Here is a 26,347-nt window from a genome sequence, read left to right as displayed (position 1 = left end):
GCTAACTGTCTGTCCAGGTGGTCTTTAGCTGATTCTGCCTTTGGAACAGCTTATGTAGCCTGTCATTCAATGAACTTGCCACCAACAGAGAAGCAGGTGGGTAGCTTTTGCATTTATGACATAGATAACCAAAGGTGGTGGTGTTTTTTGTTTGTTTGTTTGTTTTTTGCTACTGTTTGCTAATTTTTGGCTCCTCACTCACTGAGAGTAAGTAAGTAATTGGGCTTATTTTTATTCTTTTAAAGCATTTGTTTGACCTATTTGTGCTTTTCCTTTTCAGTGTTGATACAGCTGCACTTGGAGAGAAATTATAACTATCGTCATAAGTGGAGTTAGTACTTGGAAAGAGTAGTCTATATTTCAGCCTGATTGAAAGCAGGGATGCCAACAGCTTAGGTATAACATAAGCAGGACCTGACTTACCAGGGTGGAGAGAAATGGACAGCAGGATATGGAAGAAGAAATAATGAGTGTTTATATTGCCTGATTTTGTGAGATATTTGTGGTTTATGTTTTTAATCTTATAGGGAGTGTAATTAATGTTAATCTCATTTTACAGAAAACCTGCTCAAGGTTGTAACAGATGTTCTTTTCACTTTTTCTTATTCTCTCAGTCTGCCTTAGATCTGAGGGTTCAAATCCATACTTAGAACTTGAGAATCTAAAGGCGGCCACAGGAAATCTCATCTAAACTCAGGCTAGCATAGTCTTTGCCCTCCTTGCTTCCTCTCCTAATTACCTTTCCCCACAGGAATTTCAGATGGCCTGGAATCAACAGGTAAGTTCTAGTGTATGCCTAGGGGGGCCTCAGCCTTCAATTTAGCCTGGGGCCTCAGAAACTAGCTTAGATTTTTGTCTAGAATGCAATTAGGACTCTGAGGCTGGTCTAGAGCCTAAGTGGACATTAGAGATGGAAAGAATGAGGAGGTAGAAGGTAGGGGAATCTTTCAGGACCCTAGAGCTGCTATTATCATGCCTAAAATGGTGTTCCATCTTGTTTATCTGCCAACCTGCTGATCCTCTTAAAAACCTCCATGAAAAGAGCTATGCACCATCCTGGCTCATAGTGTGGGTTCTGGAGACAAGCTTAAATTCTGCCTCTTCCTCTTATTTGGTGTGCGGTCTTAGACAAATATCTTTTTTTGAAAAAAAATATTCTTTTTAGTTGTAGATGGACACAATATCTTTATTTATTTATTTTTGTGTGGTGCTGAGGATTGAACCCACCACCTCACACATGCTAGGCAAGCGTTCCACCACTGAGCTACAACCCCAGCCTTAGACAAATATCTAAACCTCTTGAGGCCTTAGTCTATTAGCAGGATAATAGAGTACAAACTTTCTTATAAGATGAATAAGTGCTTGAGACTGAATGGCTCCATTTGTTGACCATAATTAATATAAATGTATTCAATACCTGGAATTTGCTAAGAAAGTAGACCTTAAGTATTCTCATCACCAGATAAAAAAGAGCGAGGTAATAAATATATTAGCCAGCTGGAATTCCTGATCCCAAACTAGTCCTCAGATCTCTACCCAAAACATTTCAATATGTATATTGAAACATTATGTTTTATCTATATACAAGTATATACAAGTTTTATTTGTCAATTGTACCTCAATAAAGGTGAAAAAAACTTAAAAAGATGAATAGTATTTGCCTCACAGGGTGGTATGAGGATTACATTGGAACACAGTTTAGTTTGCAACCAGTCTACTCTCAGAGGTCGTCAGGCCCCCATGACTTGATGCTCTTAAAGACCCTTCGCCTACTCTGTTTCACTAAGGGTCATATAATATTTTACTGTTTACATCTCTGTCTTTTCACTAGACCGTGAGACTTTGAGGGCTGGTACAGTAATGCTAACATTCCATGCTAGAGTTATGGCAATGTTCCAGAAACAGCTAATTTACAAAGGAAAAGGCTGAAGTCTGAGAGGATAGTTTGCCCAGAATCACATACACAGCAAGAGACAAACCATGATTCAGAACTGGGTATGTCAAGTTGTATTCTCCATCCTTCTCTGTAGGATCTTCGTTTTAGGTATCTCTGTATCCATTCCACACCTGTTTCACCCTCTTAAGGCCTATCTCAATGCCCAGAATGGATCAGATGCTCATTTAATGCTTGATGAATAGCTTTGATGGAGTGTACCCTATAGGAGTTGAGTCTGAAGTCACATGACCTGTGCTAGGTATGGCTAAGTAGCCAAAAGCATTAAAAAGTATCATTTCCCCAGTTTTTAGACATTTCTTATTTGGCAGAGGGTGAAAGAAAGATAAGTTGTTAAAGTTCAAGTCAATTACCCAAGAATTCCTGATCCCAAACTAGTCCTCAGATCTCTACCCAAAACATTTTTCTTTGAATTTGCATGAAATTTCTTCTTTTCTGTGTGAGTATTCAAACATATTTAATTTTATGAAAGTATTTAATTCGTCAATTAAATTTAAAAAATTAAATGGCCTGTCTAGTCAACCAACTATATGTAAATATTATTTTAAAAGAATTGAACACATAAAGAGAATATCAAACCAGGTAATAAAGTGAATTCAGACACACATGGAATTTTTGTAATCTCTGTTTAGACACATTTTAAATTTTTTTCTGGTTCTGGGGATTGAACCCAGGGCCTTGTGCATGTGAAACAAGCACTCTACCAACGGAGCCATATCCCCAGCCCTGCTTAGACACTTTTACCAACAATGCCACTGACAGTAATATTGAGTCATCTGGAAATAAGGCTATTTGTTATGCTACCAGAAAATAACTTAATTTGCTGAAGAGTAAATTAAAACCAAGGGTGGCAGTCAGCTTCTAGCATTTGTCTTATTCATTTACATTCATTCATTCAACAAATAATTATTGAGCCTCTATTATGCGGCAGCCACTACACACAGCCTTATGTTCTTGGAAATAGTTATGACAATCCTACTATTAGGGTTTGCCCTGAAAGAACAACTGAAGCAACTCAAAGGACTTTTCTTTTTCAAAATAGAATTGGAATGTATCAAAGGATGTGTATAAAGTGAAAAGAACCCTAGACTAAGAATCAGAAGCAGAGGATTAGAATTCCAGTCCTTTCACACAGCTATAAAACTTGGAATTTATTTAGCACATGTTCAGGGGTGGGCATTGTGTAGAGCTTTGTGTTTTAATATTTTATTAGCTTTATGATCAGGGTAAGTCACTTGATCCATCTGGGCCTCAGTTTCCCATTAGTAAAGTGGAATAATAATTCTGTGTCCACTGCTGGGTGGTTATAAGAATTGAAGAAGGTAATGGGAATATAAAAGATCCTTGCATTCTCTAAATTGCTATCTCATGGAAATTATATTGTAATAAACTTACCATTTACATTATCACAATTTATATTTTCTTGTAATTTATATATTTGCTCCATGGGTATTTTTAGTTTGCTAATAATATGATTTTTGTTCTTGCTTGCATGCTTCTTCTGTAAAGTTGATATCCATAATAATTCATAGTAATAAATATTTGTGAATATGAGTTTTGATATACTGTATTATTTGCTTAAAGTGCACAGCAAAGAAGAGAGGGCAGAGGAGACAGCAGTAGAAGAAAGCATATGGGGAGAAAAAATGATGTGAATTGGATGAGAACAAAAAATATCATTCCCTTTCTTCATAAGGTTGAGGACAAGGTGAGGGACTGGGATTAGAACCCAGATTTAGAAGAATCCTTTCTTATTCAGCAAAATGCTCTGCAAAATGATGATTAGCCAAGGAAGAAGAAGGGAAAAATTAGACATTTTTATCAAATAGATGCAAAATAATCATCTATTTTGATTCTAATGTTTGTTTTCTAATTTTCAGACTAACATTCTATATCAGAATATATGAGTTTGAATTGTTACTTAATATTTCATGCTTGATTCCTTCATTACAAATGGGATAATACATTTTCCAAGGGAGAGGGTAACAGTGTATATTCCTACCCCTCTCCAAGCTTGGTATAGGTTAGGCGAATCAGGAATGATCAATTTGTGGCCAGTCCTTTCTGCAAAGTGATATTCAGTTTTCCTATTATCACCATCACTGTTTCCTCAACCTAGATGTAGGATTATTAGTCTTTTATTTGTGGAAGTCATTCATTTATTTCTACTATGAGCAGGTAAGAATTAAAATTTGGAACGTGAAATAGTTTTGAAAACAGAATGGCACAATTTTGGGGAGGTTAATCAAGTGAACATTAGGATAGTATTCAAGGAGCTACTGTGTTCTTGGAGTTTGCATAATTAAGATTTAGAAATTTATGCCTGGTGTCCAAGCTTTTCCTGCTCAAATGCAGAAACTCCCCCACCCCCCTACCCCTTGCCAAATTTGTCATTCTAAACTTAAATCAAATGTGGGCTGTATTTCAAGTGACTATGCCTTCCTGGCAGGGTTCCACCACGGCTGGGATCTCCATGGCCCCCAGTTTGGCTGGCTCTGGTGCCGAGAGGAGGGAAGTTTACATCTGCATAGCAAGTAGGAAGGTGCCTTTTGATTCAATGTCCGGGGATTTGATGGATTGAGAACTATTGAGAAATTGGAGCCAGGAATGGAGTCTGCATTCATTCTCCCCTCTTCTCTCTGCCTCAGAAATGAGTCATTTTTTAAAAACTCCTACCGTTTAAAGTCACTGTTGACCACCCTGGTCCAAGACACAGGTCAACGCGACATGTCAACCCTGCTCACGCTGAACAACTGTTCAGAGCAGCTCATTCATAATTCATGCATCTAAAAGGTGTATTATGTGTATTTTGGCTGCTGACTTTCTAAATCGTATTTCCGATATTTCCACAGCAGACCCTAAAAGCCACACTTTCTATTAAACTATTCCTTATGTAAATCTTCCCCAGTCCTTTTCAGAATAGTATCCTTAAGGGAATCCTTTTTGGTCTTGTAGTCGTTCAAAGCACACAGACAAGTCCCCCTGGATTTTGTAAAATATCTTCTAGTAAAAGTCTCCTCTACTTCATCTCTTCACTCCCATCCTTCCCAAATCCACACTTTTTACAGCATAAGAAGTGAGGTATAGAAGGCTCCTGAAATCACTATTGTTTAAAACACTGGAATATATACTAGGGCTGCCAATAAGTGGTACATCCTGGGATAATTTTTACTAGTCAAGCCCCCTAAGAGCAATTAACCAGGTACACTTTTTCTTAATTCCCTTTGATAATTGCTTCCAGCTTGCTGCCCAGTCTGGGAAATAGATCTTGGAGGAGGGAGGAGGATAGTCTTTGTTCATTGAACATGATGGTAGTTCTGAATCGTTTCAGGCTTCTTCTGGGAGAGCAGATGTTTTCAGAGTATCTTCTGCTTCCAGTTCAAGATCATCCAAACTCTGAAGTCTTGTGAGGAAACATAATGGTTTTTCTTAAGCATCACTAGGAGACACTGGTCCCGCCAGGCTCGTTAGGAAATAAGCCATTGTGTCGGTATTTTTATAAAACCACAGGTTTCTGAGAAGTTTCCCCTCTTATGGTGTTCTGGAAAGGCCTTCTACTTGCCAAGAGTGATCAATCTTAATTCCTAAAAAGCTGTGGCTGGAATTCTAATGGCAGCATGTTACGAATTGGCTTTTTGTGTTAATGAGTCTTAAGAGGATATTGTTCCCACAAAATGGTAATATAGATGCTAAATTCAAGTAAAAACCTCTTTGTAATTAATTAGGGTTTTGACTTTGAGTGACCATTTATATAATGAGTAACTGACTACAAACATAAGAACACAAACACTTCATATTTTAACTAAGGATTTAGTTGACAACAAAATACTGGCAAATTCCATACACTTTTAGAAAATTACTCTTGTGTGTCATTTGACCCAACCAAACCTTAAACCCTTGTTTCTCCTTTAAATCCTTCAGAGCATTCTGGCAATTATATGATTAGAGGCATTAAGCTGTCATTGTACACATTGAGGTATAGTAGGTAAAAGTTTGCTGAAAAATTAGAAGTAAATGTTACTTTCAATATTTACCACTGGGTTTGCAAATATAATTAAGTCAGAATTCTTTTCCATGACTTTTCTTCCCACTATTTATGACTCAGTAATGAACCTTGGTTGAAGGAATGTAAATCAAGTGAGTGCTTTTTGCTAATGGAAGATAAGCAAAAACCAACAACTTAGTGTTTCTGGGTGACCATTAGAAACAATAATAGTGTGTACCAGTGCTATATTCTTTATATGGATGATCTGATTTGACCCTTGTAGCAGCACATTGATGCAGTTCTCTTTGTTATTTCCATTTTATAAATGAAAAAAACTAGAGCTTGAGGAGTTCAGTAAAGATGCAAGGCAGTTTGGCGCCACAATACATCTTTTAACAATGATAATGAATTAAAGAGAAGTATCCCCCACAATAGAGGTAACCATCATGGTAGGTAAGTAAGAGGTTATTATTTTTTCATGAGAGTTTTTTTTTTTTTTTAAAAAGAACGTAGTGGAGTCACAAACCCTATAAAAATGGAGTTTATTTCTAAAGGAGTTCAGAAATAAAGGCTTTCTGAAAAGTGCAGCTCTTTATGTCTTTAACTACTCAGCTTTGCAGGGCAATGGCAAACACCACAAATCCCAAGGACCACAGAAAGGATCCAACAACCTCTATGGTGGCCCAATTCCTGCTTGAAGGTCACTGTACAGTGGCAAGTGTGTAGCACACTGGTGTCTGTGTGCATCTTGGCTGCAGACATCCAGCTTGGTTTCCAATTAAAAGGTAATCAACTTGGTTAGTGATGGAGGGTAAGATGAGTGACGTAAACATATACTAGCCGTTGATAGTTCAGAGCCCACCTTGACCTTGGAGAGCTGTTGGGAATAAGAGCAGGGCAGCTTTAAGATGTTGAAATGCACAAATCTTCATGGTGCCTTAGATTCTTCCTCCTCCTTGTACTGGGATTCCCTCACCCCCTGTGCATCTTTAGCGCTATTTAGCTCCAGCCTTCCTTTTTCTTTCTGAATGCCATTGTTGAGTTTAGAAAGCCAGTGTTACTCTGTCCAAGCATGCTTCCTCGCATCTTTTGGTCTTCTGCTCTTACTTTTCTCATAGCATCATTGTACTTAGACAAGGTGAGAACCTTGACTTTTTTCTGCTGTTAACATGGTTCCTCTAGGCCCCTCCCCTCGTTTATGCCACACTGGTAACTTTCCTCTATAAGTTTCCTTGGAAATGGCCTCAGAAAAGATATCTGGACCACAGCTTTCAATACGCCTAACACCCAGTTGCTCATCATTTTTATACTGAATAGAAACAAATTCACTTGTTTTTGTTCTCTTTGTGTTTCCTTTGTGTCCTATTTACTTGTAAATCCAAACACATAGATTCTGTCCAATTTTTTCTGAATCCTTGGGAAATATTCAAAGGGTTTTTACTGAGTAGAATGTTAGGTAAAATATAGGAAATGGGCTCAAGTAAAATGAAAACTACTTTCATATATTTACTCTGAACTTCAAACACAGCACATATTTTTGAGTGTCTACATCTGCATTTTGAGTGTATGCATGTGTTCATACACTGAGGGAATGTCAATGGCGAAGAAAAGGAGTTAGTGCTGGTACTCAAGGTAAAGAGTATTAGGTAAAGAGCCAGGTCAAGACTCACCTGAGTTAATTAGGATACCTTACCAATGGGCATATAATTAGAGCCAAATGTCTGGCAACAAGAGCAAAAATAAAAATATTTCTTCTAAAAGGCAGCATTTACTTCAGAGTTTTTCTCTTTTCATTTTAAGGATTATGATGGCAGGTATGCCCATCATGGGGTTAGCAGAACTACACGAGTTGAACATCACAGAGGGTGGTACTGGAACAGGAGCTGAACACTCTGCAGAGACCTGCAGACTCATAAGCCTACATCTCCCATTCTCCCTCCCCACAGTTTCCCACATGTCTTTGATCCCCAAACCACTTCTCCTTTAGGTCCTTACTGAATGGTCTCTATGGAACCATCTTTCAGTGAGAGAATCTGTTGAAGCCCTCTCCAGGTGGCACACCTACATATCTGCTTAAATTCCTTAAAAGGACATCCTCCATGACCATCCAAAGAGTCCTTATCAAAAAATTGTTCCACATACCCAAAGCCAGGAAAAACATTTTCTTCCCAGCAAATCTTCCTGGAGACAATGAATGTTGTCATGATTTCAGTCTGCCCTTTGCCCTGTCTGCTAGGAAGTTCAAATTTCAGTTTTGCTCAAGTCCTTCTTATCATTGTTCTCTCTCCCTCCTATTTTATAGATGGCTTTTGTTACTCACCCTGACAGGATGATTTTATGTCTTCGTATTCTTAGGTTTTATTGGAAGCCTCTTATGAGCTTACAAATCTTTTTGAAAGTAGCTAGATGTTGTACAAATAAGTTCTTATTCCAAATCTTTTTTTATTTTAAATTTACATGTAATGCTATATCTATTTCAATCTTGATTTAAACTCTTACCTCATCCTCTGAACAGCCCATACATACACCTCTGCTTATTATATAATAGCTGGTTCTGAAGTTAGGAAACTTCTCAGAGGGGAGAGTATCTCTCATTTATTTTTAATCCACCCATACATATTTTGTTGTGGTGGGCCACGGAGTAGGTAGTAGCCAAGGAAAGGTGAAAATAATAAAGATGTTACTAAATATTTCGGATATGGTAATATATCATTTACCATTATACCAAAGACATTACATAGCTGCAGATTAGTTGCCAAGATTGAGAAAGCTCAACTTAAGGAAGCAAACTCCTTTTGAAATGAACCAGGCTTAGTTTTTCCATGTCTTATAAACAGTCAGCTTCATCCAAGGTTTATAATGCACCAAGCAAGATGAATTGGCTATTGGACTAATGTAGAAGCTCTGTGTAATGTCTTTGAACACCTTAATGTTGACACTAAAACCATAATTCACAATTTCAGGATATGCTTCTTGGGGAAAGAGAGGAGAGCAGGGCTAAACAACAATGCGAGAGTTCAAAAGGGTTGAAGATGCACTCCGGGTATTTGGATTGGCACTCTAGAGCTGGCGGATGCTTGCCACTGCTTATCTGACTTATCTAAACTGCTGACGTCAAAAGAATTAGGCTAGAAATCTTATGATTACAGCTTTTCTTGTGATCTTTTCTGGTATTTCCTGTTTCCTGTCAGGCCAAATATACTTCGAAAGAGGGTTATTTTACGGCATTTCACTGTTTCTGCCTAAGCTAGAGCCAGAAGTACAGGGAGCATGAAATAAAAATAATTAAGAACAACATCAGAAAGCTCTGCCCAGCCCTATTCCCCTCGCCCACTGGCATTTCTTTTAAAGCATCAAAAAAGTTTCAGCAAAGGTTCAGAGTAGGATCTGGTTTTTAATGGAATAAGAGCTATTGTTCAGAACAGAAGAAGCCTCTTCAATTGCATTTCTATCAGCTTATTTGGGTGGTAATAAGCAGGAAGGCTGTGAATGTTATGATGCAGACAGCCAAAAAAAAAAAACAAAAAAAAAAAAAACTTCTGGTATGAGGGAGAGAGAGTTCAGGAGCAAAAGGAAGAAAAATGATCATTAAGGGCCATAACACCTTCCGGGGCTACAAATACCTGTCATAATCAGGAAAGAAAAAAAGTGGTTGGGAATGGACTTGCCCTTATAAAATCTTGTCTAACTGTTGCGAGATCTTCAACTTGCTTTCTGAGCACAGGCCAGAAAGAACATGATCAGCACTATGTTTGCAAAGAGATCTTGAGAAATTGACAGGTGAATCCTCAGTGGTTTATGAGCAAATGTACTTCAGACTCTCAAAGCCACTGTCTGGCCTGATCCACCCTCCTGAAACTCCACCTCTAGGCAACTACATAGAAAGAAGCAGAGCTATTGAAAGGGTCACAGTGACATTTCATTTAAGGAACCAGCACCTTCTCTATCTCTTTCACTCATATATAACTTCCTTTAACCTTACAGTCTTGGTTAAATTCTCACATCTGGCATTCTGTTCTGGTAAATGACTACTTTGTGTACAATGCAAACGATCTAGATGGAAAGATTCACAAAGAGAGAGTAGAACTTGCCCAGACAACTTATAATCTAATTCTGAAAACAAGAAAAAAGGAGAGCTTATAAACACACACACACACACACATCACACATATATCACACATATATATTATATAGGTTGAGTATCTCCTATCTGAAATGCTTGGTTGGGATCAAAAGTTTTTCAGATTTCAGATTTTGAAAAATTTGCTACATAATGAGAGATTGTGCAGATGGGACCCAAGTCTAAACATGAAATTCATTTATTTTAATCTACACCTTATACAGATAGCCTGAAAGTAATTTCATACAATATTTTTAATATGTGTGAGTTTTGACTGTATCTGTCACATGTGAGGTCAGGTGAAGAATTTTCTACATGTGGCCTCATGTTAGTGCTCAAAAGTTTTAGATTTGGGAACATTTTGAATTTTGCCTTTTCAGATTAGAGATGCTCAATTTGTACACATGTAATTCCTGTTCCTGTAGGGATGGACACCACATACTTATGTAAACCAATCAGAGATGTTAAGTATTTGGATGTGAAAAGGGCAAAAAATTAGACTTAGAGAGATGATCATGTAAAGAAGCCTTTTTGCAGTTGAAGGATTTCAGGGTTTGACCACAATAGGCAGGGAGGATTAGGGACCTCACGTTGACCCTTGTGTGTTCAGTTACCAGCTTTTCAACCCTGAGTATGTCGTATGACCTCTGTGGAGTCTCAATTTTCTCATTTGAAAGAAATGCAGCGGTAAAACTAGATGGTCTCAAAGGCCCATTTCCATTGGAAAAAGCAAAGATATTTCTACTTTCCATTTAATTATTTCCAATAGTTTTAGTAGAGTTAAGAAGTCTTGTCCATATGCAATCTGGTATCTCTAAGGTCTTGCACTCTATTTCCCCTCTGTTCTTTGCTTAAAATGCTGTGCCAAGCTAAGTGACTCATTTCCATTCTCAATCGTTTCTTGTGCTCCTCTGTCTTTGCATTTATGTTCATGCTAATTCATTCCCCAAGAAGATCACTTTCTCACATTTTGTTGAGATCTTCATCATCTTAAAGACCCAGCTGTAATGATCAGTTCAAAACCAAGCCTTCCTGGGCCACCCTAGAAAGGGTCAGTTAATCCTCATGAACTACCTATTACACTTGGTTTGCTTACAAGTCCATAGTTTTAGCTAACTTACCACATTATAAGCTACATTTAAAACTGGGTTCTTATCATACATTTTCTCATCCATTCTGTGGCACCTAACCTTGAAAGAATTGCTTGCTTTAATAAAAATGTCAACCTCAAAACAGAAAGAAACATGACTTGGCAAAGACTCAAACCTGTTCTCAGATTATGAGACATGAATTAATTTTATTTAGTCTCGAATTTGAAGATGAACATTCTTTAAATGGCAGCTCTGGATGGGAGAAATAAGAATAGAAATCATTCAGGACAGTACATCAAGCAGTGGAAGGCTTTGGCTTGATGATTTACACAGCATTCCTTGTTGTTTTCTGAATTGAAGGAAAAATTCTTTTCATCATAAAATTCTCAACCTCTACTAAATGTAGCCACTGAATGCCATCCTTCAGGTTATATATTCATCACTATCTTTACTCTAAGTCCACCTTTTTACCAGCCTCTGTGCTAGAATGATCTTTCTTTCTTTTTTCAGTACAAGGGATTGAACCCAGAGGTACTAAATAACTGAGCCACATCTCCAGCCCTTTCATTTTTTTTTATTTTGAGACAGGGTCTCACTAAGTGGCTTAGCCTTACTAAATTGCTGAGGCTGGCTTTGAACTTGCAATCCTCCTGCTTCAGCTCCCATCAGCTGCTGGGATTACAGGTGTGTGCCACTGCATCCAGCTAGAATGGGTTTTCTGATATGTGAATATTTATTTTGTCATTTTCCATTTAATTTACCTGACATTTTCTCATTGCTTAGAGAATGTACTCTCTAGAAAGGCAGATGAGTCCTTAACTACCTGGTTTCCAGCATTCTTTGCTTATCTCATCTGTAGTTTTTGCCTGATATACTCCATATGCCTCAATTTGCTATTCCCCACAATTTCTTGGATTTAGTCTGATTGTTTATACATCTTTTAATATCTTTCATCCCTTCTTAATTTGCAGAAATGTTATTCAACTTGAGTGATATCTCAAAAAATGACCTTCTTTCTGATCCTTTAATATCCACCATAAAGATAGAATTAGTCATTCCTTCATGAGTATGTACCTCTAGTATATCATAAATCATATCTATCTATCTATCTATCTATCTATCATCCATCTATCCACTCACCATCCACTTAAATGTTTTTGAGTTATGAATTTTTATTGTCAAAGGAACCAAAGATGGTTCTTGGCACATGATAGTTACTAAACAAATTAAGTAGAATGAATTTTCTTGGTCCTTCTTCATATCCTTTGGGAGTGTTATTTCTACCATATTGTAAGACATATGCCATTGATATCATGGAGTTGCTTATGTATCTGTCTCTTCTAACTAACCACACCTACCTTTTTTCCTTCTTCTTCCCAGGATTATAATTCAATATGCTGGATAGACACACAAGAGGTAATTATTCAATTGAATAATTTGGAAAGAAACCAAAAACTTTGAATTTGAGTTACATTTCCTGAATATCTTCAATAAATATTCAGTAATACAGATTTCAATTTCTTCTCATTTTGGACTAAATCCCAATGTGATTGACACTCATTGTGGAATACAAGAAACTAAATATTTGCATGTAATATTAAAACACTATTTTCAAATCTATGACCTCCTAGAATGTTCCTAATTATTTTTGCAGGATTTGAGACATTTTCAAAGCAAAATTTGTTTTAGTCCAATTTTGTCTATTCACATTTTACAATGCACTTATTACCAAATCAAGCAATAGGGTATTTTCATCCTAAACAGGGTAGGAAGAATTTGCTTTAGATTTTACAAATCTGGTGAATCCATAATTTCTTGATGTTATATACTAATTTAATTGACAAGGAAATAGTTCCTTTTCTTCTACTACAGAATTAGAAGCTTATTAACGAAAAGCAGTGGAAAGCTCGGAATTCAAAGGAGATGGATGTATCTAAATCTCCAGTGGGTTATAGAGACAGGAGGGGGAAGAGGCAGCAGATTCCCCTAATAGACCCTCTTGGAAGAGGCAGCAGTGATTTCTGTTACAATGCTAGAAGAACATAATGATCCTGCTGCAATGCTGGAAGCCTGACTGGAGTTCACCCTAAGTTCCTCCAGCACTTTCCATCCCTAGGGGCCAGGGACCAGAGAAAGAAGGAGTAGAATTCTCAGAAATTTCCAGTTAGCTCATTCAAGCAGTGAAAATGCATGAGACCTGACCAGAGTACAATGCACTGTTTAATTATGACCACAATTACAATTAGTTGCAGATACAAAACCTCAGAAACCAACCAGAAAGGTATATATTGGTACACATCCTGTTTCCTGTATTACATTCATTCAGTTGAACTTTCCAGTGTCAAAGTCCTGAGACTTTGCTGAAATGTACATGTATATTTTTAAGAGAGAAAGTGAAGTAGGGAACAGAGAAGTCAGAACAATTGAGTTCAACATATGCATAATAATAGAGCGCAAGCAAGTCCCAGTGAAGGTGCAACCCTCAGGCATAGGGTTAAGCACATAGTAGTGCAACCACAGGGTAATGTGGACAAAGTTTGTTGAGCGATATCTATGTATCCATGTGCTGTTTCTTTTATTTATTTATTTATTTATTTATTATTTTTTCACTCTCCTGGACATATCTTCCTGTTCTGTCCCACCAGAGGTATCTACTGAGGCTGATCAAGAATGCTGTAGCAAGAAGGAGAAGAGAAAGAGGGAGCTGACAATCATCATTTGACCTTCAGAGTAACCGAATTCTGGTTTGTTTTGTGTGTGAGTTTATAGCAGAACAATAATCTTGAGAACTGCTCTTTATGGAAAGATAAATGGATTGTCTTCATTCTTTAATTACTTAATATACTAAAGATTTCTTTACCATACTGGGAGGGAGGCCTGTGGATTTGGTTCCACACAGAGATTTCCTTCTCCTGGGAGGAAAACTTTGAGGGTGCGGGGAAGACATGTTTAAATAGGAGAGGTGCAGAGGCCACTCCTGATGCTCTGGGGAGTTGGGGAAGGGGAGTCAAAGGCAGAGCCAATAGTAGAACATACCTGTGGTTCTGCCTCTCTGTTTGGCACCTTGCACGTGTGGGGCAGAAGCATTCAGATAGGTATATGGGGACTAAGGCACACATTCACCCAGTTGCCATCTTGGGGGGAACAAGGGGAAGGGAAAGAAGTAATTTAATCCAGAAAAGACTAACCACCATGTCATTAATTAAAAAATTTAAACCTTCTTATTCTCCATTTGGATGGGTTCAAGAGCAAAATTTGATTGATTGGAGAAGAGACATAGACTGTATTTTATGACACAATTGAGTATGGAAATTTGAAATCTCTTTTACAAATATTTTATTTTATTTATTTATTTTTATTTGTACTTCTGTTTATTATTGTTTCTTTTTAGTTACACACAACAATAGAATTCATTCTGACATAATTATAAAATCTTGGAAAATAATTAGTTCTAATTCAGTCCCCAGTACTTCCCTTCCCCTCCTTCCCACCTCCTTTTCTTTCCTCTATGCTACTGTCTTTCTGCTATTTACTTATAGCTTTTTTTTGTTAAATTAGTGTCTTGTAGGTGTAATGATGAGATGCACTGTTGCATATTCCTATACCTACATAGAAATGTTTCCATCTTTCCCTCTCATACAAATATTTTAAACAGCAGCTGTTTCCTCCTCATTTCACTTCCTGCCCCCAGGCACTCTTTTCTGGGTTTTCCACCTATTTCTTTCTCTTCTCTTTCTTCTTCTTTTTTTTTTTTTCAAAAAACCAATTTTATTGAGGTGTATTTTATGTATCATAAATTCTCCAGTTTCAAGAGTACAATTCAATGATTTTTAATAACTTTGCTGGGTAGTACGGCCATCACCTTAAGTCAGTTTTAGGATATTTCCACTTCTCTGACAAGATCCCTTAAGTTCATTTGCAATTAATTCCATTCCTACCCCCAACTCCTGGCAAGCACTAATTTACTTTCTGTCTCTATAAATTTGCCTTTTCTGGACATTTCATACAGATGGAACCATAGGATATATGGTCTCTTGGGTATGGCTTCTTTCACTTCCGGTAATGTTTTTAAGATTCGTTCATAATGTATCATAAGCCAGTAGTTAGTTTCTTTTTATTGTTGAATAGTGTTTCACCATATTGACAGACCACATTTTTGCTTTTCCATATGCATATGTCCATGTAAGTGATGCTATTTAGATTGTTCCTAGTTTTTGCCTGTTGAGATATCTGTATCTGAATCACCTTCAGCAAATTCTATCTACCTCCTTGAATGAGACCTTCTAGATATGTACATTTTTAGGTTTTCTGATGTGCCTGTTATTTATGTACATGATTTATTTGAGATAATTGGGTGCCATCCCAAAGTATTTGGAGAGGGAAGCACAAAAGAGAATCTCACACATTAGCTTTAACTCCACAGGTTAAGGAACACACGAGGATTCAACTGTGAAAGTTCTGATCATTCCATTTCTGTGTTTCTCACTACCCTTGGCTATTCAATTTTCCTTTCAATAACTTGACTAAATATTTACATTCATGTGCTCTGCAACTCTCATCTTGATTTTTATTTTACAGTTTTCTGGATCTAGTACTTTTTAGTTTCTATTACCAAGTACATGAAACTGCTACTCAGTTTCTCTTGAAATTTGTTCTTCTATTCTCCAGGATTTTATTTTTCTTCAGTGAGCTTGGCGCCTTGGACTCAAGGCCATCCACAAGTCAATGCTGCTTTGTCAATCACGCCTCCTAATTGTATACAAGGCTATCTTTTAAATTTTATCTTGTCGTTAATGATAAGGAAGTGATTTGCTAGCTCAAGTACTCCCTTAGCACTTGTGCAAGAGCTGATACAGTGACCAAATGCTCAGGACAGGGGCTTGGTTTATAATCTATAACATATATTCCATGTGGGTTTTTTAAGTTCTTAAGGGTCTCTGATTAATTTTGTAATTTGAGGAAATTTAAGACAAAAGATAAAACTTCTCTTAGCATTTTAGACATTGATATCAATTCCAAAGAGAAATTCATGGAAAAGTAGAGAGAGATAAAAGGAAAAGAGGAAGGATAAAATTCATGTAGACATGATACAAGTACTGTGAGCTTTGCTTAAGTTTTTGATATGGTGAGATGTACCTACTATGCATTCATTGACAATCAAAGAAAAAAATCAGATGGTAGAAAAGAGCACACATTTCCAGTTGCTTCTCTGAGTTTTATAAAATCAGTGCTTCATTATCCAGTTAAACCAGCCTTATTGGAAAAAATAAAAAAAGAAAGAAAAGAAAAAAGAAGCAGCTTTCAGGCAAAGAGCAGAAGATGTGGAAATAACATCTTCCCCTTAGCTTCATCGCCTCAAAAGCTCATTTGTAGGGCCAAGTAAACACATCTCTTCTGCACTCTATTTTTGAAATTATGTTAGAGAGTACACAGGCTGTTGTCTGTAAAAGAAGCAACTTTAGAAACTTTGGTTCAGTTTATATAAAGCAGTCCAAGATGCATGAGCAGAGTAATTATTTTTAAAGTATATAAATGAATTCAAAGTTTGTAAGCATTTGCTCTAAAATTTTGTAATTATCAGTAAATTACAACTTCTTTATGTAGAGAGAACTGTCTCATATTAGTTTTGAGTTCTGAAATTCACTCTTGTGTATTCTTACATTTTAAAAGCCATAATGACTAATCCTGATCTTCTGCTAGAATACAAGTTTAAAAATGATTCCATTGAAAGAAAAAAAAAACCTAGGATTTATGCATCTTGAATAATCTGTCTCTAGGAAAAAAATGTTCATTCAGGCACTTAATGGCAACTTGTAAACGATTTTATTCCTTCTGATAATTTTCTAACACCACCCTCCGCCCCCCACACATATCAAAATGTATTGAGTGGCTGACAAGTGAAAGATGTTAGGGTGAACACACACACAAAAAAGAATGTTCTCCAGACTCTCAAAGAGCAGGTAATGGTGGAGGGGAAGAAGCAAATGTACACTACTTGTAACAAAATAAAGTGATTTGCCTGTGAAATAAATACAAAAGAAGTTCTATGAGATTTCAGAAGAGGAAGACAGTCATTCTGATTATCCCCAGGGGATTAGCTCCAGAGCCTTATGCAGATACCAAATCCAGGGATGCTCAAGTCCTTTATATAAAGTGGTGCTGTATTTGTACATAACCTATTCACATCATCCAGATTGCTTATAATATCTGGTGCAGTGTGAGTGCTATGTAAATAGTTGATGTTTAGGAAATAATGACAAGAAAGATGTCTGTATAGATTAAGTACAAATGCATTTTTATATTATTATTATTATTATTATTATTATTATTATTTGATCCATAATTGACTGAGTCCATGAATGCAGAAGCCCTGGGTACTGAAGGCTAGTTGTATTTTTCTTCAGTCATCTTGAGAAGGCTTCATGAAAAGCCTTGCATGTGAGTGTGGGAATGGGAGAAATTGGGTACCTGGAGGGAAGTCATATTAAACATTGGGAACAAAAAGTAGAATGCAAAAAGGAAGCTGCAAGATGCTTGTCTTGTCTGGGTAGAATATAAGTGCTCAGAGGGCAACATTGACAAGTAAAGTGAGCTCCTTCCTCCTTTGAATGCACGAGGAAGGACTGTTGATTTTTTTTTTTTTTCTGCAGCTGGAAAATCATTGAAGAATTTGGAGAGGGGTGAGAAAACTCTGCCTTTTCTTTTTTAACATTGTTATGCTAAATCCCAGAGCAGAAAGAAGAGGGCTAGAGAAAATTCTGCCATTGGCAGCTACTGCAGAATTATAGACAAAATGACATGAGGTTTGAACAAGGGCCACGTAACTGAATAGATAAGAGGGAAAAGGTGAGAGAGAAGTTGATGAAAAAATAACACATAAAGCCCATAATTGTGTGTTATGCTTACCATTACTGAGAATGTAGCAGGGCTTGGGCTCTTTCTAGGCACTTTTTTTTTTTTTTTTTTTTTTTTTTAGAGGGGGCATTGTCTCATTTAATTCTCATTACAACCTAATGTGAAGATGCTATTACAGTTATTCCCCTTTTATGGGAGAGAAACTAAGGCTCTGAGAGGTGAAGTACTTGTCCAAGGTCACACAATTCAGTAACGGAGATGCAGGGTTTAAAAACCTTTAAATCTCAACACTTTAACTAAAATCTGGCACATTGAGCCTTTCTTATGGACTTAGAACCAATCAGAACTGGGAAGCTGGAGAAAATCACTTTGAACTTGGGTTTCTGTCATGCACAAAAACAAATCAAAGTGCAAGAAAAGGTTCAGTTCGCAGTGAAAGGATGTTTTCCAGTTTTGAATTAATTTTGCATTCCCATTTTAAGGATGGATTAAATGGCCAATGATTATTATCCAGTATAGCTACATACAAGCAGTTAGTTTTAGCAAAACCTTATGAATTCATGCCAGGTTATTTGCTGTTGAGACAAATTGATTTTTAAAGCAATTTGTTTTGCTTTGAATGAGATCATTAGGCACTGATGAGTATTTGAAAGTATATATGAAGTTTTACAAGTGTTCTTGAATTTTACTAGTTTTACAGTCAATATTTTGAGTGGACAGAGAGGCTTAAACTAATAAGTGCTTGTTTTCACACTGACTCTGTAGACTGAACTCTGATTCATAAATTCATAATTGTTCTCTGAGTCTGTTGATTCATCTCTGAGTTATGTTGTCTAGCACAATTCCTGGTATACATGAAGCAACTAATAAATGTTCCTTGAATTATAATGATCAGAGTGTTTAGTCTTTAACATATTAAATTCATATCATGTCTGATTATTGAAAAGTTTAAAATTATACATTAAATGCTAATATGAATTGGGGAGTTTAGGAACCAAAATTCTTTTGAAGAATTTTCTTGTCTGATGTTTGATATTTAGAGCTGGGTATAAAGCAAATTTCTGATATTTGTATTCTCTATGAAATGTGAGTTTCAATGGCTATTGAGAAATGGGCTACAATTTTTTTCTTTTTCTTTTCTTTTTTTTGAGAGAGACAGTTGTGTTTTCTATATTTTTTTCTGGAACCAAAGGCTTTATTGAAATGGGAACAAGCCTAATAAATAAGTAAAATATAATTTAAAATTTAGACCAGAGATGCCAAAATGAAAGGTAAGTTCCATAGCTGCAGAGTTTGCAGTTATTTGGATTGAATTTTAAAATCAAATTATTTATTCAACTAAGAACAAGTCCTGCTAGGAGATGTCTAGTCTTAAGCTGCTAGCTGGCTAGAATCATAATTAGAATAATATTTGTGTTCACAGCATCTGAGAAACCACCTGTTGTTTCTCATCCTCTTCTCTCCCTGCTCCCTACCTCAGAGCAGGCTTTAACCCCTGTGCTAGAAGCTTAATTTCTGTTAATAGTAGATGAGGATTTTCCCCTGGGTCTTCCCAGCACTTTAAGCTTCTTTCTAACACTAAAATTCACAAGATAAGTAGAAAAATGCAAAGGAGGTACAATTCTTTAAATTCTTTTGTCTGCTACTATTATTTTTCTGGTTTGACTGAGGTTTGCATCATGAATTCTCATGCTTGCTCCATCAACATATAATCAATAAAGCCATGTCTTAAGTCTTAAGTATAAATTTAAATTACCTACCACATGCCCCAATCATGTGAGTTTTGGAGACCAGAGTTGGGCAACTGAGGTCCTGATCTGGTTCTGACACAGTTGAAATGTGTCAGCTTGGTCAAATTGCTTAGTCTCTGAGCTATTTACCTCAGTTCTAAAAATATAGGGGCTAACTAGTTAATCAGATGACCCTGAGAAAAGGGGGAAAAGATGTGAATAATTAAATAATATGGTACAATTCAATAAACTGAGTTGACATTCTGACCTCAAACATACCCATCCCCTCCAGAGTCCCTTTCTAGGGTTAACAGTGCTTTGGCCAGTGCCTGCCTTGGCCAAAGATGCCATAAGCCCCAACATGTGAAAGTGGCTAGTCCTTCTTCCTTGCTGTCTCCCATTCTCTTCTCCAGTCTATGGTTGGAACAGCCACTGAAGTGTCTCTAGTGCATGCTGATCTGAAGATGGTGGGAGATGTCCACATGTCACCTTGCTCTCGTCAGAGCACTAGAGACTCCTGTGCCTCCATCAAATTCAGTGTATTTCATCTTAAAAATCTCTCACAGATACTTATTTATATCCTTATTTTCCCATGAATTCTTTTTGCCCTCTCCATTTAAAATAAAACCTCAAAACATTTTTCTATTTCACTCGTAAAGAACAAAGTTCCAGTGTCATCTAAAAAATAAGAGTAAAAATAATGATGCCCTTCATGAAGGAAGAGAAAAACTGGAACTTTTAAGGTTACATTAGACTGGTAACACCATCTCTAGAGTCCTCTAAAGTGACTATTAGTTCTATTCAGAATTTCTGCAATTTCATGGTTTTTAAACATTTAAACCAATTCATCTGATACCACAAGCAATCAAAATATACACAGAGTTTATAATATTTAGTTTTCCTGTTTTCAGTTACTAGCGTAGCAAAAATGTTGTTGCCACACATGCAATGTATTAAGTACCTACTGGTAAAGATAGCCAAGAGGAGGGAACACACAGCTATTGGAGAAGGTGGGACCGGATGCTTGAACTGGATTTGGTAGTCTGAATACAACATTTTCAGTCAGTTGATCCAAAGAAGACATTTCAAGCACAGGACTTAGAGGTAGGGTGCCACTTGATGCACAGTGAGTTGCTTAATGATACTGTAACAGTATAAATTGTTTGAGGGCACTGAGGCAAGGGTGAGAACTGATGTGTGTGTGTGGGGGGATCATTTCTACCATAAACCTGTACACACAGGGGTAAACTGCTTAAGCCATCATTTCTAAAAATGGAGAAATGGCAGATTTTGTGTTCCTGAGGGTCCCTGCTGCCACTCCCTAGTGGTGAAAATGGCTAAGTTGAACAGCACCTGATGCTGGGCAAGGAAAGGGCTTTGGGAACCAGGTGAATGAGGAAGAGGAAGCAAGAGATAATTCTGAAAGCAAAGCAGCTCACCTCTGGGGCTCATTCTAAGGCCCTCTGTTCATAGGTGGATGATAAAGATTTTTTGCAGACACCAGAAATTGTGAGCCCTTCTCTCTCTGAGAATGAGAAGGCAAGGGAAGAAGAAGGGAGGGGGACCAGCATGCTTTAGGGAGGTACTGAGCTAGAGCCTGCTCCTTCCAGGCAGGGTGACCAGGACTGCAGCCTGGGGTGCCGCGATCTTTCCAAATGGCCACCGATGCATTTCCATTAAGACTCAACTACCTGTCCTATCAAAAGGCTAGAAAACCCATTTAAGCCATGAGAAGTTAAACTAGCTCTGTTTTCTCTCTGTAGTAGTGCGTCTTCAGGAATCAGACACCTACTAATACACGATAGAAAAATAACATACCTCCAACCCCACTGACACGCTAACATCTGTTGAATTCGGCAGTTTTACTAGAGGGTGCCATTTCAAATATGAATTTTAATCATTTAATTTAATAAAACAAACCGAGGAGAGTAACAGTTGAAGTGTCATAGTTGAATTTTCTGCCCAGGTGGCTTTTTCCACTTTGCTTGCCCTATACACAAGAAATATGGGATGGCTTCCGCATTACCTCATTTCTTCTGACCAAGACCCACTTCCCAGTGCTCCATCTCTTGAATGCCACATAAACCTCAGGATGATTGGTTTCCTTCTCTTTTCTAAGTACTTAAATACTCATTGTTTGAGACCAACATTGGTTTGTTTTTAAAAAATTCCTTTCTTTGCTCAGACCATTACTTTTTTTATAATATTCTTTATAGATTATTAGGCAACTTAACCAAAAAAAAAGTTTCTGTCATAAGTTATTAAAAACAAAACCAGGCGAGTTTTAATTTCCTAGTCTCTTTCCATGAGAAAGAGAGAGGTAATTTTTGGTGTATCTTTTCTGTCCACCCCATCTCTCACCGCCAATGGCATGTCAGGATTCCACTGCATAGGGCCAGCCAAAACTCCAAATACATAAACACACACTCATATTCTTTCTTCTCAAGTGAAGCCACTACTTTACAAATATTTACCAACATATTCCACAAAGGGAGAGATCATCCTGGAATCACTTATAGCATGTGTAGTTTATGGAGCCCATTGGGGTCCTTCAGGGGGATCCTAGGCATCTTTGTGTCCTTGTGCTCACTGTTAGAAACAGCAAATTCTCCATGACAGTCCCAAATACAGCACATTCTTATGATATGACAAATCCTCTATGAATCATCATTTCCACATTTGTGGGTGAGTTGATTTTTCCTTTTATCAGTTTAGGGTTGTTTGTATTATTGCTGCTTGTCAAAGAGGAAACTGAGGCACGAGAGTTTACCAACTTGCCCAGGACATAGAAAGGGTGTAGGCCAAAGGCAGTCCTGGGAATATCATACATTCTATAGTTGTATAGTTAACAATTGGAAGATACATTTTACTTTATATGCAGAATTACAAAAAGCAACTCAAAGAGTATATATATATATATATATATATATATATATATATATATATATATTTGTTTCTGAAGGTAGCTCTAATATGTCAACAAGAAATGTTGGAGGCAGGATGGACATTAAAAAGCATCCAGTTTCCACCTCTCCTCTGGAGGACTGAAACTCTGGAAACTCAGCTTGTTTAAGCCCACAGGGCAAGCCTTGAAGCAGGCTAAGCCCAAATCCCAGGTTTCTTATTTCCACCCCAATGCACCTCCTACTTTATCACTCTTAAATTTTTAGATGCTTTTCTACAACAGAGCCAACATTTGTAAGTCCCAGCCCTTGGACCCTAAACTGTACAGTTTCTCTTCCTTCCTTTTCCCACTTTTATGACTTGGGCTCTTCGAGTAATCAGATGTGGCCTTGCCACCTTGTTGCACCCCACAGTCAATTTACCTGGAAAGCTGTGGAGAGCATCTTCGTTTTCCAGAATGCCTCTCTGTTTGGTTGCCTGCAGCTCACTTTTGGATTTCCAAACCAGCTTGACCATCCTGATCATCTCTGGCAAGTCCCAGGGCAGCGGCCCCTGCTGGCACCCCGGCCGGCTGCCCAGGGAGGAGGGCAGCACACCTTCTGGGGCTGTCCACCTCCTGCCTAGCTCTGCCGAGTGGAAATACCGCTCTAGTACAGGCATTCTGCCCTGTGCCCCACAAGAGGCGGTAGGGCTGCCGCCGCCACCGTCGCCGCCGCTGCCGCCGCCGCTGCTGCTAGCAGAAGGGAAATTCTTCCTCTGCAGGGGTAGCCGAACCCCCGTGAGATCCTCTCCAGCCTTGGAAAGACAAGCCTCCTCCAGCCTGGCACAGCCTCCTGTCTCTCCGGTCCCCGCGCAAACGCTGGCGACGAGAGCGAGGCACTTCCCAAGGTTTCTCACTGGTGAGAAACTGTTACTGTACTCCTTCCTGAGAGATAGAATGCATTTTTTTTTTTCCTTTTCCCTTCTCTCTCAGGCACTGAGTTCACAGCACTTAATTAATCCCAGACTACAGCTGGAACGACAGCGGGGGGAAGAAAAGCCATTGAGTTCTCTGCATTTGCTTTCCCTCCTCTTCCTCCTGATTTGTTTCCAATTTGCTTTTTGGTGCTTGTCAAAGTTTGTCAAACGTCTTAGCTCTGAAGGACTTCAGGCAAAGAAGGGAGGCTTTCTCTCTGCCAGACTCTTCGGGGTCCCCCAGAGGCCAGTTATCTCGAGGTGTCAGGTGAGGAGTCAACCACAGACTGCAGGAAGCCTAGAAGCTTCCAGGTCTCTGGTCCTGCAAACCCCCAGGAGCTCTCAGGAGAAAAAAAAAAAAAAAAAAAAAAAAGAAGCTGAGCACCGCAGAACCAGTTCGCAGCAGCTTCTCTCCAAAGGCCAGGTGGGGGGACACACTGGGATGGAACTGGGCTGATCTTCCGATTGCAGATCAAACAAACACTCTCCCTCCTTCTCCGCACCCCTCCCCCTTCGCTGTCATTTGGTTCTCAGCAAACCTAACAGGGTTTTGGCTTATTAGTCAAATCCCTTTGTAACCTCAGCTGCCCTTCAGCTGGAAGGGAAATAACATCGAATCACATTCCAAAGCTGCGAAAGAAGTGAGTTAGAGAAGCGTCAAGGTCCCCGTGCATATGCATATTGTGGGTCTGTATTGTCTGGACCCACAACTTGGGATGGCTAAAAACCCACTTTCAAATGGAAGCAGTCACTTTCAAGGATATTCACAGGGGGTCTAAGCGGTCTTGAAAAGAAAGGGGAAATGTGTGGAAGATTCACTTTCTGGAGAGAGCGCACTGTGGGCTTAATATCTGGGCCACTGACTACTGTGTCCCCACATGAGAGCAGTTGAATTGAGGACAAACATGGGCCAGTTCTCTTGTTTCCTGAGGCTCGAAGATGAAGGCGCTCACCCTGGAAGCAGAACCAACACAGCAACAAGGGATGCCCCCCGTAGCTTATGTGAAAGGCCCTGGACATAAACGAAAGTGGGGGTGGTATTATGCTTGGCACTTTCCTCAGTAAATTGGGTTTGTGGGAACAATTTGAACTTGAGCATTCACATGGATAGCCCCTGTTTTCTTGGAGGACATTGTAACAACCCTATCTTCCTCTCCTCTCCACATCTCTGCAGTGCAAAGGGCTTTGTTTTGGTTGGCCCTTTATTTTGCTGATGTACAATCTGTTGCTCTTGCTCTACATTCCTTTTGGAGCTGGTTTGATCACACAATCATTTGATGTTTCTTTAGGGGAGCGTGGAGGAGACATGGGGGAGAGGAGAAAGAGCATCATAGAGTGTGTTTTGTTTTCATTGCTCCTACCTCATTTTTTAAAAAGCTTCTGTGATTTTGTTGTATTATTACATTATTTCTCCAAACTTATGGTTAACAAGTTGGATGTTCCACACTGGTAAGTGATTCTTCTCCTTCCTTCCTTCCTTCCTTCCTTCCTTCCTTCCTTCCTTCCTTCCTTCCTTCCTTCCTTCCTTTTTCTTTCTTTCTTTTCCCTCTGGGTGGAAGAGTATACCAGCAAACCTATTCTCTTTCCAAATACATGAAAAAGGAGCAAAACATTGAAAAAAATCAAAGACACTACTTTTCACAACTTTCATCATTAAAATATTGATCAAACAGCTCTTCCTAATACAACCAGATATTTATACCACCCACTGAGGGAATAATCAGTGATCACTTTATCAGGAAGTGGTGGCATTCTTTATTTCCCTGTTAGCAGATGAAAGGATTCCGCCTCAGTGTGACACATCCGCCACTTCAACCCTTCCAGTCCTATCTTCCCTCTCCATCAGACTGGAGGCACCAAGGCTTTTCAGAATTGAGAGACAATATTTTCTTTAATAAGCACATGTAGGCTGCTGCACTCTATTACCATATTTCCTGAATAATGTTTTAAACTCACTTCTTAGTCACAAACTTCCTTGACATAACAACTGAAGAGTTTCCTAAGTGTTTGACTATTTTTATTTTTGTTCAGTTATTTTGCAATAGCACTTAGCATCAGGATATCCTGACCCTTGGAACAAAGGGGTTAAGAACAAAGAAAACAAATATATGATATAATATATATCACATACGCCAATATTATGAACATGACTCTTCATTGTACAGTTCTTCAAGAGTGAAGTTTTATTTTTTAATCCAAGGATATAAATTTACACTGTATTCTTCATAATATTTTACATATTTCCTTGTAAAATGTGAAGTTATAAGATGTTGGACCATGGAGCATGAAGACTTCCTATGGGAGATGAGTTAGGGCTAAGCAAACACTATTTCAAATTTTCATTCCTAAGGAAGAACCTACTTCACTTGAAGGTTTGAAAGTTAAAAATGTTTGCACAATTTAAAAAATTTCCCCCAATGTGGGATCATCTTCATCCCAGAGCAGAAGTGCAAAAATACCACAAGAAAGGTCGTTCTCATGGTATTTCTGGCTCACATAGAAACAGGAAGTACAGGAAATCTTGCGAGAAAGCTTGGCTCAGGAGATTTTGGCTCAACTGCAAGCTCAAAAGAGGGGCAAACTGATGGCTGGAACTTACTGGACTAAAATCTCTGTGTCACATTATTGCTCTGAAAGGTGGTTTTGTTACATTTTGCAGCTGGCATCTCTTAGGCTGTCATCCCTTTAGTCTTGCAGATAGTTACCTTAGAAGAACATGCCTATAAAGCTATAGTTTTTCCTCTGCTTGTGCCA

The 26,347-nt window shown here is 38.2% G+C and overlaps 1 protein-coding gene across 2 annotated transcripts in view; it reads right to left on the bottom strand.

The window, feature by feature from the left end:
- The window catches only part of Pde7b (phosphodiesterase 7B), a 324,523-nt gene that overhangs the window by 115,380 nt on the left and 182,796 nt on the right, over nt 1–26,347 (bottom strand). Inside the window, exon 1 of one of the 2 annotated variants that reach the window (XM_046450033.2) lies at nt 23,062–23,601. The exons of the other annotated variant lie outside the window; for it this stretch is intronic. Coding sequence (XP_046305989.1) covers nt 23,062–23,299 — 238 coding nt within the window. The 5' untranslated portion in view covers nt 23,300–23,601. Of the gene's footprint in view, nt 1–23,061; nt 23,602–26,347 lie in introns of those variants that run through there. 2 annotated transcript variants of the gene reach the window in all.

This window comes from Marmota monax, unplaced genomic scaffold (assembly GCF_021218885.2).
Source record: "Marmota monax isolate L192 unplaced genomic scaffold, Marmota_monax_Labrador192_F-V1.1 WCK01_AAM20220418_F8-fsc00030, whole genome shotgun sequence".
Classification (NCBI taxonomy): domain Eukaryota; kingdom Metazoa; phylum Chordata; class Mammalia; order Rodentia; family Sciuridae; genus Marmota; species Marmota monax.
The sequence above is the reverse complement of the archived record's forward strand: the minus strand, read 5'-3'. Positions and strand labels throughout refer to the sequence as shown.